Raw genomic sequence first — 14,157 nt, forward strand, 5'->3', positions numbered from 1 at the left:
CAGCCAGAGTGGAAATGCATTGGAAGTGGGAAAAGCAGTAGCGTGACTGTGATTTTTAGATGGGGCCCCTGGCAGAGGCTACCTCCAGGCTGCAGAGGGGCAGAGTGCAGAGTGAGAAGCCCACTGCAGGACTCCTCTCTGGATCTCATTTTCACATAGCAGGGGTAGCATGGGGCCTGGATATCCTCGTGCAGGTGAGGGTGTATTCCAGTGCACTATTGTGTGAGAGAAAGAGGCTGTGTGATGTTTTCTAACACAACAATAGGCCTTTAATTAAATGACCTTAAAGTGTATTTTACTGATGATTAGAAATGAGAAGAAAATAAAGAAAAACAAATCCTATTATATATTAAAAGGAGAGGGCGTAACATTGACTCAACCACAAATAAATCTGAGAACATATTTCTGTATAAATAGTTTTCAAATAATTAAGATGGCACTATTTAATCTAACTCAGGGAGCAAAATGATGAAAACAACTCCATGTGCAAATAAACACATCATCCCCAAATTTTACGCATGCCATTACATGTCATATATGTCAACAGTCACACAGAAAATGTATTTCTGCTTAACCATTTCTACCAGAAGGGGGACCAGTCCGTCTGCCGTAGACGGAGAGTGGCCGACGGCGAGCTGAGGCAGAGGAGACGCCAGGGTGAGCAAGCCGACTTTGGGTTTAGAGTTCGACTCCGGATCCGGGGACCAGCAGATCCAGCATTCCGCATCTTGCCATGATCCCTAGGATTTTAATCATGCCTCTCTGTCTGTGTGTGAGTGCAGGCAGGCTGACAATGATTTCCTCAGTGATTACGTACAGAGCGAGTCCCTGCGGGGTAGGGGCCCCCTCTGGAGCCATCCTGATGGCTTTGGGGGCCTTGCTTCCATTTTCCATTATTATGTGGACTACCGGAGCGACAGCGCAGTCCAAGACCTTGCAGGTTTGTGATGAGGAGGGAGCTTCCATCTTCTCTCTGCTTCTTCATCCTCTTTTAAGAGCAATTTAGACGTAGACTTAGATCAGATTCCGAACCTAATTCATGATTAGCTGACTGGAGTGAGAAAAGGAAGAGTCTATAATAGTTTTGATGCTGTTAGGTGGATATGAAGTGAAAAGTGTAATTATCATTTTTTCCTCCTTTTTTTTTTTTGGTTTTGTTGCATCTTTTTTTTTGCACTCTCACAGGAGGCGTTTTGCTGATGTCTTTCTCACGCGGATGCATTTGAGATGAGATGCGAAAAGCAAATATTCCGCTTTTATTTCTAAACGAACATCATGCCTGCACGCGTGTGTGTTTTCCCGGAGAATGGAAGCGCGTGACGGGGATTACTATATTCTCACACTTTTCCCGATACCCAGCTCAACTAAATAGAGTCGCCTGTACCGATCGGGGTAAATTGGATTTTATAACATCCACCTACTCATCACAAAATAACAGCAAACTCGTGTTGCGACCGCGCGGCTTGGGGCTAAGTTGCATCTTTCTGTAATGCTAAAAAGGCAGCCGCGATTCTGGCCAGTGAAATTTAGAGAGACTAGACCTTTAGACTATCCCGTCTTGCACAAATTATCAGACAGAAACTGAGCAACTTCAGCGTTTTTCTGTAGGATGTCGCGCCGCAAGCAAGCTAAACCAAGATCACTGAAAGGTAAGTGATAAGCCTATGTTTGCTGGCTCTCAGATGATTTCTTTATTTTAAGGTGATGACAAGTCTAGACGAGCATGAACTGAACTTATCGCTCACTGTAATGTAACTGTCTCCCACCTCTCTTTCTTTTCTTTCCTTTTTTTTTTTTTTTTACGCATTTTCGAAGTGTTCTTCCTGTTATGTTGCGCATGATATCGACTGCATTTACGCACTTGGCATCGGGGAAAAGCTGATCGGCTACAGTTCAGACTGTATTGTAATGATAGTTAAAGTGCAAGGGCAGGGCATGGATGATTTGGAGAGCAACAGCGCAGCGCGACGCTGGCAAAACATCTGGATGTGTTAAAGACGCTCCTGGTCGGAACTTAAGCCGTCTGATGGAATGGGGTGCAGAGTCACGTGACCCTCCCCCTGTCTGAGAAACTAAGGAGGAAACATTTTATATGTTGGGGGGGAAAGGGAGGGCTGTGATGTGTATGTGTGTGCATGTGTATGTACAAAGGAGAAATTAGAGGTGGTGTTGAGTGCTAATTGGACGTTAAAAAGTTGTAAACATCTGGATTTATCAGCCAAAGCTGCAAAACAACACAACTTTTATGATTTTTTAATGCCACATGAAACCAGCACAGCATGTTTAGATACACAGCAGACCATGTGTGTGATTTTTGTTGTTTTTCCTTTTTTTAAAAACACTTTTTTTGTCGTTTTTGAGGCATTCGGACTGGTGGTAATTCGACCGTGCATTTGTGTCTGAGTGTACATGTGTGTAAGAGGGTGAGCGAAGAGGGGGGGAGGGAGAAATAGAGACAGAGCAACATGCATGAACACACACACATGCACACACATATTCACACTACTTTTCTCTGTAGCATTTTGGTGGGGGAGCTGCTGGGTTTTTGGAGGTTGAGCTCCAGTTCATCTGGCAGGCATTGTATTTTGCTCAGCAAATAATTGTCCACAATTTCACATTCCCAGCTTGTGGTCTGTGGACCCCTTTCTCTCTCCCCTTTCGTTCTCGGAAGTCTTCATCTCAAAGGAAGATTACATGGTCTGCGGTAGTACATTCATGCAGCCACCATTTTAAATCAATACCCAGGAGAGGGGGGAAATCTGAGTGCATGCACATCTTAAAATTGTCACATTCTGTTTCCAGACTTGCACTGCTCTTTTCACAGTAAACAGCTCTATACATAGATTCCCTATTTTCTCAGACCAGATTGGCATTGACTTTTTTTTTTTCTGTTGTTAGTTGGTGTGACAATTGCTATTCTCAAAAGGCACATCACTTATATATAATCGTCTCTTGCAAGCATGTCTACATGCTACAAGTGTGCGTGTGTGTGTGTGTGAGTGTGTGAATTCAGAGGAACATCTGTCAAGATTTGTGTACGTCTATGTGTGCGAGAGAGAGGGATAGAGAGTGAGCAAATCACTATGCAAATGAAGTCAGAGTGATGACATTGTTTGTTTTGTTATTGTCAGTAAAATTTAAATTGGAAAAATGTGGTGCACAAAACATCCCCGACTTTTATGTCCTCATACCGACTGCTGAAGCGGAGCAGAAATGCAGATACGTCATAGATATTTCCCTGTTTTGGATCAGACCCAAGGAAGGCCAGGCAGATGTTATTTATTGTTCTTTGTCTATCTCTTTCCTCGGGGACAGAGATACACTTATACAGATGTCCACAATAACTTTGCTTGTCATTTTTTAAAATAGTTGCTTGACACTGAATTCTCCATTATTGTTTGCAGGAGAGAGGAATTGTCTTTTTATTCATAGACTTTTTAGAATTTATTTTGTCAACGCCAAAGTGGCACCATGTTTTCGTACGTGTGCTCATGTGCATGCACGTGTGTGAGCCAGCGTCTGCACGGACTGTACGTGTTCACCAAAAGCAAGCGTTTGCAGAGTTCAGGTTTCACTTTTTATAGGTTGTCTTCTGCCGACTTGAGGCAGTGGTCAATGTGGACGGTGCTTTTTTTGCGCAGAAAGAACACTTTGTTCTGCAGAAGGGAAAACAAACAGAGGTGCCGGTGGAACATGGAGGCAGAGAACGGGCATCATGTGCGGTGTTTTAGGGACTGTTATGGATAGCATGGACATGGAGAGTACATAGAGGAGATGAGAAAATAATGCTGTGACAGTTGCCACTCTTTTTCCCCTGTGCACCCCAACACACCCACTTCCTCAGTATTGGCTGCTTGTGGGAGTCAGAGGTTATGTTTTTGGTCCCATCGAGGAAAAGGGCAACATTACAAGTCCCGTTTCAATTAAGTCTGAGAGACAGATCCGGCTACGTTATTGCTTGGGGGAATAAATGGCACAGGACAAGACCATACATCATTCGCTTATATGCAAACACTTCACCCCAGCCACTGACATTTACTCAATCCTGAGCCTTCTACATTTCTCAACTGTAGGCACATTGTAATTTTGTTTTGATGTGCAGAGGCTTTGGGTCAGCACATTGCCTCAGTCAGTGGTGAGCAGCGAGGAAGGAGGATCTCACTCCAAATCCTGCATGTAGCGTGTGATGACTGCCACGTTGCCTGTCCTACAGCACTTCCTGAATAATGTGAGGCTGGCTTGATATTTTCATTTGGAGCACAAATGACAGTCTCAAGCCTGATGTGTTTATTGGCTGAGGGGGGAAGTTTCCAGGTCTGTCATCCGCATATATAAATATATTTTCTGCACCATTTACTTTAAGTAGAGAGGTTGTCATGAAATCAGCGCCGTGTCATGTACACCTTAAATATTTGATGTATTTTGAGGAGCTGAAATTTGTCGCCACACGAGTGAATTCGGGAGTTTTGCTTGGCTACACACGAAAGGAAATATTATTTTATACTTTAAATGTAAACTGCACAGAACAGTTTTTGAAATCAGTGAAGGACCTTTTAAAAAGAAAGTTAACATGGTGTCTTAAGTAAAAATCATCTTCTCATACATAAGGAGATGAGAGCTGAAGTTTATTTTCCAACAGTGAATAAAATTGAAATTTGACCCGTCAAGCAAAACTGAAATAGATGTTTTTTTTAACCCGCAATTGTCATTTTCTTTTTTAAGAAAAGAAACTTGACCGTGTCCGTTATGAGATGCATAACCACTCCCCCTTTCACTCCTTATGAGCACAGGCCTGTGGAACTAAAACGTGTGATGGCACAAGTGTTTTTATCAGAACTACTCAAACGCTCATGTGAATATTTTAAATACACACTGTATTCAGTGTGTTTAATGTTAAATGTAATGAAGGCCTCCTCTTAATGAGATCAATTAAAAACGCACAATATCCCGTTTTGTTTTTTCCCCCCATGTTAAAATGTCTATTAACAGTTACGTCATTCTTAGTTTATAGGAAGCTGCAGTATTCCAGTCTGTTCACAATTAATGATCTGTGGCATAACACCCATTAACACTTTTCTAATGTGACACAAAAATATGGTTAGTATTATCATTAAGGAAATTATGATGGAGCCGTGGAAAAATCCCATTAGCACGGCTGTCAGTGCTCTTGACATGCGGCTCAGTGTGTTGGACTGGGTGTCGCGGGAGCTGGCCGATATCTCTTCTTATTCCATGGCATGTGTCTCTCCTGTTGTCATGGGTTGTCTGCCACATGGAGAAAGAGTTCTGATTCAGAGACAATGATTGATTTCCACCGCTGCTGCAAATGAAATGATACGTTGCTGAGCTTATTTGCATCTGTCTCGTTTCCCTGTTTGAATAGCATTAATATTTTTTTTTCTCAGAAGCTAAATTTGAAATAATTGCATAAAGGGATTATTGATTCATGACGTTTTTTTATTGCTGCTACCAGTGGAGTTCTTTTTTTTTTTTTTTTTGCTCTCATGATTTGCTTACAGTACATGGCAATATATAAAGGATTACAAATATTATGCAACGTGATTAACATGCTCCTCTATTGCAAATTATTTATGACACTAATCACCAGTTCAAATAATGCTCATTAAGAAAGTTATTCATGTGCAGTGTGTGTCCTCCTCCCTCCCTTCCCAGCCCTAATTGAGGAGGGTTGACCTCTTGACCCGAGCTAAATTGAGTTGTAGTCCCTGTGGCGAGCGTCTCCTTCCCGGTCAGTCAGGGCGGATTACACAGCCATTGTGTTCGGCACTGTATCGTCCAAGCTGGCTGTAACCAAGCAGATGAGTCACGCATATCCAGGAACACACTCAGGGCTCTTTTTTTATGTCTGAGAAGTGCTTGAGAGATACCCCCACACACACAAGCACACACACACAAATACGTGGCAAATAAAAGCAGAAAAATGTACAGTAATTATACACACGTGTTGGTGTGCATGTACGCGCTCTTCACTCTATTCTCTTACACAGCAGGAATTCATTTGATGGATTAGGAAAGGTCCAAGCTGCTGAGAGTTTGTCATGTTTTGCTTATTCATGTCTATTAAATCATTAGTTGTATGCAGGTGTGGTGTATCACGGGCCGTGCATGTGGTGATCAATCTGTTTGTTTTTTTAAATTTCGTATTTTTTACCTTCTTTTTTTTTTTTTGCTTCTTGTTTTGCTGTGGAAAATTAATTCATCCCTAAAAAGGAAATGTCCTGTCCTGGGGATTGTCACTCTCAATATAATGACAGTTACTCGGCGTTCATTTTTGTGTGTGGCCAGTGTGTTAATTAGTGGCCTTTAATGCTGTGCCACTTGTTGTGGGATTATGTCTTTTCCTGCTCCGCGTTTTGAAAATCAAAGGAGCAGCGCTGAAATGGTCCCATGTGTGTTTGGTATTGTATCAACAAAACCTAGCAGCATGATTACAGTTTGTCACTGACTGAGTGATACACTGTACCTTGTCAAACATTAATTAACTGATAGCGGTGATGCATTAACAACAACGTGGACTGGAGTTTTATTCAGCTGCAGTTATTGTCATTATGAAGTGATCACAAGCTTTAATTAAAACTGTCCAGCTATTTGGATTTGCGCTGCGTTAGGATTGTTGATCAAATGTCCAGCCTGTATGAAACATCACAGGAGCCTGCCCTTACTTGACAGCTCGCCCTCTATGATCGCTCCTGGCTAGCTATTAATTATCTAGAAGACAGGTGCAAATGAGAAAAGAATTTGCACCGTGATGGAGGTTTGTTTACTTTAAATGACAAAACTTTTAATAAGTTCACAGTGGTGACAAATCATCGCAAACTGCCGTAATGTTTAAGTTCTTATGGCATTGTGAAATAGAATTTTCTGCCTGAACTCCCTCATCTCACCAACAGGGACGGTAATCAAAACAAAAACTCCAGCTCCCACCACCAATCTCTGATAGAACCATGGGGGATTTATTAGGACCCCCATCCCCAGCCCATTTAAATGATCCTAGATGCAAGGCGCTCAACAGTGCTGGAGAAACTCATTAAACTCTCAGGGCGTCAGTCACTAAGGCCTCCTTTAACAGGACAAGGTTTCTGTGTTGGCTGATACAGTCCTCTTTGGCGGCTCCGTGGGACATACCTCCATGGTGTCCAACTATGTCTATTCCATCACTTTTAATTGATTTTGCTAATTAATTGCCAGGCCCATTTGTTTAGCATATTTTTTCTGTGTACATCAATTATAATTGTTACTAAGGGAAATATTTCCGATCAGAGACATTCTTATGTATTGAGTGAATAGTGTTTCTTTTTTTTTTTTTTACAACGGTTATTTTGAATAAAAGCTTCTCATAGGAATTTCTTTGGAATTCAATTTTGGCTGGACAAGGCCTGACAGCGAAACATAGTTGCTCCGTCGTTTGCCATCTTCATAAGAAACAGCTCGACACTTTCCTCTTCATTTTTCACTGAGGTTTGACACCCTGCTTGACACTGACTCTTGCTCCCCTGAGGGAAAGGCTTCTGCCACCATAGGATCCTGCCTTAATTATGCAAAGTACAGGATATTTTGTGCGATTTTAAAAGTGCGCCAGTTTCTGCTTTGGCAGTCACTGCCACACTCCCCTACTGGGAGGTCCTGTCAGACTCCCCCTTCCTCTTTGCCCAGGAAAATGAAAGGCTAGAAAGAAAAGACATAATGGAGAATGCATTTCAACTGCAGGGGTGGAACGCAGAGGCGTAAGAAGTCCTCAGTGAGACCCTCATTTTACATGGAACAGGTGGGAGACTCTTTTGTTCTCTTCCTGCTGTTAAAATCCATTTCATTTCTTGTACTTGACATGCCACAAGGAACTCTCACCAGTTCCAAAAAGGCTCCAGTGTAAAAGGTTCCTACCTTTTACTAAACAGAAGTCGTGTTTTTCAAGGCCATGCTGTTGTCAAAAAGTCAAAAGCGGTTTAGTTGCCATGCGCCTAATGAGCGGATTTCAGTGCCGATCAAGCTGTCACTGTTTTGTCAGCCGTCCTGTTCAAGAGCAAAAGCACTTTTTGCTGCTGCTTTGGTTGTTAGGACACGTAATGTGAATGTATATTTTATAAATGTATGTTTTCTTTGCGTTTAAGTTTGGATCTCAGGTCCATATTTACGCTGGAATCTACAAATCTTCCTTTTGATACCCGTCTAATTTAGCTAACCAAGGCACTGTACAAGCCTCTTACTAATGCAGTCATCAAGGTGTTTTTTACTTGGTCACTGTTGATGTTGGGAGGACGTTTCATGGGAGACGTTCATAATTCATCACGTCATTACCCAGTCCAATATGTTATTTACGTGGGTGGCTGTTTGCCTTGTTGCCAAACCTCATACATATGAAAGGCTTGTGTGGATTCCCAAACCACAGGTTGAGCTGTCGAAAGCTGTTGAAATCTCCTGGAGTTTCCATACAGAAAATCTCAATAGTAAATAATAAAAAAGAAGGAAATCTCAATGTGTCTAACTTGTTTTTCACTGTTAACTGTTTCTTTCCCTCTTTTTCTCCCCCCCTTCTCTTTTTCTGGCAGTAGAAGACAATGTGACAGAGGACCAGCACAGTCCTGGGCAGACTGCCATTCCAAGCGGTAATGCTCCATTTCATATTTCATCATTTTCGGCTGGAAAGTGGATCATGTGTCTGTGCGTGTGTGTGTCTGTAAAATCTTTGTTGGGTTCAGAGTGATATAAAGTATGTATTTCCTGTTTTTGAGGCTCGTACTCTAAACTGCATGGCTGCATGATTGTATATGTGAGAAGGGCAGAGCGGTGTTTGTTTGTGTGTTTGTGTGCATGCATACATGCAGGTGTGCTTATAGCTGTCCTTGTGTTTCTGTGTGTTCCTGCCGCTTTTTTTTTTTTGTAACACTCTTTGTTTCCCAACCCTCTGTATGATGTAGAATAGAGCTACCCAGATGAATGTGTCCTGTCTCCACGCGTGCCATTCACAGTGGCCCTCCAGGAACAGAGCGGTAATTCAGGTCAGGCTAGCAGAAAGCCCCCTATGAATGAAGCCTGCTCCTGATGCGCCACACTGTATATTTTCATTTCATTTGTCTCTGGTAAAGGTTAAGTCTCAGGCGTGGTTATTTTAAACCCGATATGGATGGTTTTGCCCAGCAGGCTGGGGACCCTGGGTACTCCTAGGCTGCCACATTAGTCCAGCATTTACCCATAGCTTTCTGAGTGCTCCTGTGTAAAATACAGGAGCATGCACCACATAATAGGTCCGAGCTTTTCTCAGCTGCTCATGACCATAGGTGTGGATTTCAGCGGGGGTGCAGGGGACACATCTCCCTCAATATTTAGTACGTGCATTTGTCCACCCCCTATTGAAAACATAAAAATAGCAAACTGCTTTTAACTTGACAGGATTAAAGAATTTTACCAATTGCACAAATTGGTGAATACAACATGCACCAGAATGCAGGGAATTAAGAGTTTGATGCTCAAAAGTTTCTGGTGGAGGACACCCAAACCCTGCATTACAAAAGCTACGCCCTTGCTTATGACTACAGTATTATTGTTTTAGTGCTCATAATCCCTCTCCGCTTTAATGTCTCGCAGATATCTACAAGTAGATGTGGGTTTCTTCAATTGTAGCACATTTTAACAGATGCAGGCCTCATGCTGCATTCACATGGAATCATGCAGACAGTAGACAACATACTGGACATCATTTTAGCAAGGAGAGCAGGACGATGAAATTAGATGAGGCCGGCAAAGAAAACCGGCAGCGTCACAGTAGATGGCATTGCAGTTTACAGATAAAATATGGAAAACTAAAAAACTGGATTTTGAGAGAAAACACAGGCGATCTGGACAATTACATGAAATAATGAACACAAAATAATTGTATTAAATATATTAATATAAACATTAGTGTCACCATGGCTACATATCATCCTGCGTGTTTGGTTTTACTGTCCTGCCACCCCATCGCACTGTTTGTTATTCCTGCGCCGCCCAGAAGATGTTGTCCATCTTCCATCTATCGTCTGATTCCATGTGAACACAGCAGTTTTTAACCTTTGGCGTCATCCTCATTCCTCTCACATGATTCCGATCGACTCCTCAGAGTGTACTCGATCAGATATGCCAGTAAACATTTTTGTAACATTTTTGTTCATCTCCGGAAAAAGCAGATCTGCCGCTGAGTTAATGTGTATCGATAGGTTATTGGTGGGTGGTTCTGTGGAGAGAAACTGCCTCCTTAGCCCCTCTAACCCCAGCTCAAGGGATGAAGGACTGGGCATAAAAGGCAGACTTGCCTCGGAGACCTCCTGTCATCCAGAGCCAAAGTAGAGCTAATGAGTGTGCCTGATTACAACGACCCCCTCAGACACACGAATCTCCCCTCTCCCCATCCCTCCACCACCTCTATCTCCAGAGTGAGGGGAGACAGCCGCCACATGATCGATGTCTGCCTGTGGAGAAATCAGGAGGGCGCACAAATTAATTTCTCACTTTCCTCATTTGACTTCGTCTGACTGATTTATTTTTTAACCCCCTCTCAGGATGCAGCTTGACGAATGGTCAATGAGAAAAGTGTTGTTTGCGACGGTAAACTTCCAAGATGCCGGGTGATTTCTCTTGCTATTTGCCAATTTGTCTCCTCCAACTTTTAAAATGTTTGCGGCAGCGCTCGTGTGTCTTTATCGTAGCAGCAGTAATTCATCCTTATGGTTAAACCGCTGCCCAAACAAGCCCTTTTTAACGTCAAATTGAAAAGCAGTGGAAAAGCTTACCTGCTTTTCATGCATTTGCCACTTTGACGGACACGGCCACAATAGCCATTAGACTCCTGACAAGCAAAGGGCTTTATCAGACATGGTGTCAAGATCTGCCTCATAAGTAGACCCCCAGTTGTGCTCTTCTGTGACTCTGCAAGCGTTCTGCAGGCCCTGCATCCTGTTTCTCATTCATGTTTGATATGTAGCAAAGGCAAAGGAGAAATGCTAACAAAAGAGGCCCTCTAAAAGATAGACAGTATTATGCATAGTATAGAGGGGCAGGAACAGTGTGATATCTGAGATTTAATGAGGCAGTGCGCTTTTTTACCCAGAGAGTGTCGAGCAGGCTTAAGATCTGCAGCTTGGCTTTACCACTGCGCTGCCTGTGTGTAATTATAACCACATGCTCCGTGCTTTTTCTTCTCTCTTATATATACATCCCTTTCTTTTTTTCCTCTTTCTTTCTTTTTCGCTCTCGGCTATGTCAGATTGAGGCGGTTTTTTTGGAAGAGGGTGTCAGCTCTGTCAAAGCGGAGTGGACTGAGGCAAATAGAAGTGTTCTAGAGATCTGAAGGGGTGTCTGGGTGGCAAGGTGCCGTAGCGCGGAGTAGTGTAGCGTAGTGGTGCGGCGTCTGAGACTCGGGCTCTGGCTGAGGTTGAGGCTGCCCACAGATCAATGTACTGCAGGGCTCACTACAGCAGGAAGAGGAAAGGACTCTTTCACTCCACCACTTCAGAAAATCATATTCTCTATTATTCATTTCCTTTGATGTTTTACTGCACTAATGGCATAGCAAGGCGCTCCGTTCAATATTATCACTCCCTGTGAGAGAGCAAGTGAGACAGGGCGAGGGAGAGAGAAATGGAGCATTTGGTGCGTTCAAATGTTGTTTCTCATTCAACCGCTTTGATTTCCATTCTTCTTTGTGTGCTCACGTCTTTTTTTTTGGGTGAAGAGATTTTAATGGTGGCTGATGCCGTCTGTACACCTGTGATTATATGCGCCGCTTCCTTCATGTAGTGCTCTATGTGTTGTCGTCATTGTTTGTTCCTGCTCCTCCTGTAATTGTTTAGCACCTCTTCTCGATCTGTGCTGCTCTTATCTTTATCTCAGCATGCATCATAAAATTTTCATAAATGTACTGCATGTTTTTTTTTTGGCAACTTATAATAAGGTGGGAAGCATTTGTCTGTCAACTTTGAGCTTGTTGTGAGTTTAGCTTTTTAAGAGAAATCGCTTCTGACAAACACCTCTGCTAATTTACTTTAAAATTTCAAGTGTACCAAAATATTAAACAGCAATTAGTCCCTAATATGAATCTGGGGGACTTGAAGCAGATAGCTCAAATTGCGTGCACCGACCATATGAACACAGCAACCCCCCCCCCCCCCCCCCCCCCATGCAAATTCTTGAGGATCGTTAACAATCTGGCAAGTGTCAAGCGCACAGCCTCGTCGTCGGATCATGACATTCTTTAATGATGGGGGATCAGTGGATGTGACGGTCTAAGTGGAGAGCCCCCAAATCCCATCCACACAGAGGAGGATACACTCGGAGGCACACGTGGCATTAGAATGTAGTGTGACCTATATATGGCGGGTGCTCGGCAAAAGTTTTAGATTTTTAAATAATGAGGTGCCGGCAACCGTGTGAAGGTTATTCAATCTTAATGTCCTCCTATTTCTGACAGCCTCCCTCACTCTGATAAAGGAGCGCACTCACCTTTGATCAGGCCCGCCGACATGTGTCGACAGAAGCTGCTCGCTGGTTAAAATAAATTCTTAATTCGAACTTGGGGGTGGGTGGTTGTAGGGTGGGTTTGCCGGGGAGGGGGCATCATAGGATCAGGATCTCTGGGAAATGATGGGGAAATGAGGAGATGGGTGAGCTGGTAATGATGTTTTCGACACCAAGGTCTTTCATTGCACAAAGAAAGACTCAGGCTAAACCCTGATGGAGCTAGACATACTGTATCTACAGGCAAGTAAAAACATAGCCCTCAGTGATTTCACGCTTTTTGCGCTCAGTGATTTGGGGCTTGATTTGAATGCATTGCAGTTTTAAAACACTGACATCCATCACATGTTGCATTTCAAAAATGGCTCAGTACCCAACAACAACTTTTCCCTGCCTCTTTTCCGTACTTAATCTTTAAGCTTAAGGTTAGACATAAGATCTCCAGTTAGGTTAACGGCAGGGTTCATGGTGAGAGTTAACTTTTCAGATCTGAATGCTGTAAAGTTCAGGCTTTGCAGCTTGGCCTGACTTTACCGCTCCATTTATTTTTTTCTTTCTTCGAGTCCTCCTGTACACTCATGCCCTTCCTCCTCTCCCCATGGTCAGTGTCTCCACCTACCTCAGTGTGTGGGCCAGACAGTGGGGGGATAAGTGTAGGCCTCCCTGCTAGGGACCACAGGTCCCTGGTGGGGCCGATGGAGCAGAGAAGAGAATATCAATTAAAAGGTTATAAATATTTAAGAGCAGAAATATTCAATAATATAAGGGTGGGGGGTCCAGGGGACTCTTCAACTCACAAGATGAAAGTTGTGGCATGATAAATGTCACAGGGCACCATAAGAGACATGAGTGTGTGTGATGGATGGACTTGGACTCAGGCAGATAATACATGGCTGTAACGATGTCAATCATCATTCAGATATCCTCATTTTATCAGCACAAAACTACTTTTAGTACCATAAAGATTTAAAATACATCTTTAAAAATCTTTCAGTCGTCATGTTCCCCTTATGAATAGCTTCTCAGTCCGAGCTACGATCGTCTTGCTTTGAGCTGACCTTATCGGGATATGGATCAACAGTCGATGTAGCTTCCCTCTTGTCCTTACCTGCCGCACCAGCATTGTCAAGCTGATTAACAATATTAACAAGGCATGATGAAAAATTCTCAATATGCCACACATCTTCTCCCCCATATTCCACATGTGATTGTCAGCCATTCCAAGCATGCTGGTATTGATCTGCTGTCCAGCCTGTAGAGACTGGTAGAGGAGGATGTCCTGATCTGATGGATTACTGTATGAGGCCCAGAGGCACAGAAACCTCAGTATTGACGTGGCTCTTTAATCCCAGGGTTGGACGTGACCTTGCCGTGTCAAGCCCCCCCCCCCCCCCCCCCCTTTCTCCCTCAACCGCCACCCCCAAACGTGTAGTAGTTTACACTTCCAGCGCCGCATCACAGTGGTGCACCGGAGGTCACTCAGCTCGACTGAGAGCGCTGACCCTGCTTGGATTCACTGGAAGTTGGAGCTGAAACTTGTCACTCGAAAACAAGCGAGTGCAAATCAAACTCAGACGTGCATAAAGCTCTTTGGGTTTAAAGGAATACGTCATCCACAGAATGACCATTTGTATATCAATACGTGATGCC

General features: G+C 43.3%; 1 protein-coding gene across 10 annotated transcripts in view; it reads left to right on the forward strand.

The window, feature by feature from the left end:
• Nucleotides 1-809: 809 nt before the first annotated feature.
• The window catches only part of LOC126383162 (zinc finger protein 521-like), a 97,227-nt gene continuing 83,879 nt past the window's right edge, over nt 810-14,157 (forward strand). For 2 of the 10 annotated variants that reach the window (XM_050033619.1, XM_050033622.1), the window contains exons 1-2: nt 810-940; nt 8,571-8,624. Coding sequence is in view for 6 of the 10 variants with exons in the window: in XM_050033613.1 (XP_049889570.1) it covers nt 1,610-1,649; nt 8,568-8,624 (97 nt within the window). In the remaining 4 variants the exon portion in view is untranslated. Of the gene's footprint in view, nt 1,650-8,567; nt 8,625-14,157 lie in introns of all 10 variants that reach the window. The other 8 variants (XM_050033618.1, XM_050033620.1, XM_050033611.1 and 5 more) reach the window with 6 other exon arrangements.

This window comes from Epinephelus moara, chromosome 21 (genome assembly GCF_006386435.1).
Source record: "Epinephelus moara isolate mb chromosome 21, YSFRI_EMoa_1.0, whole genome shotgun sequence".
Taxonomy (NCBI): domain Eukaryota; kingdom Metazoa; phylum Chordata; class Actinopteri; order Perciformes; family Serranidae; genus Epinephelus; species Epinephelus moara.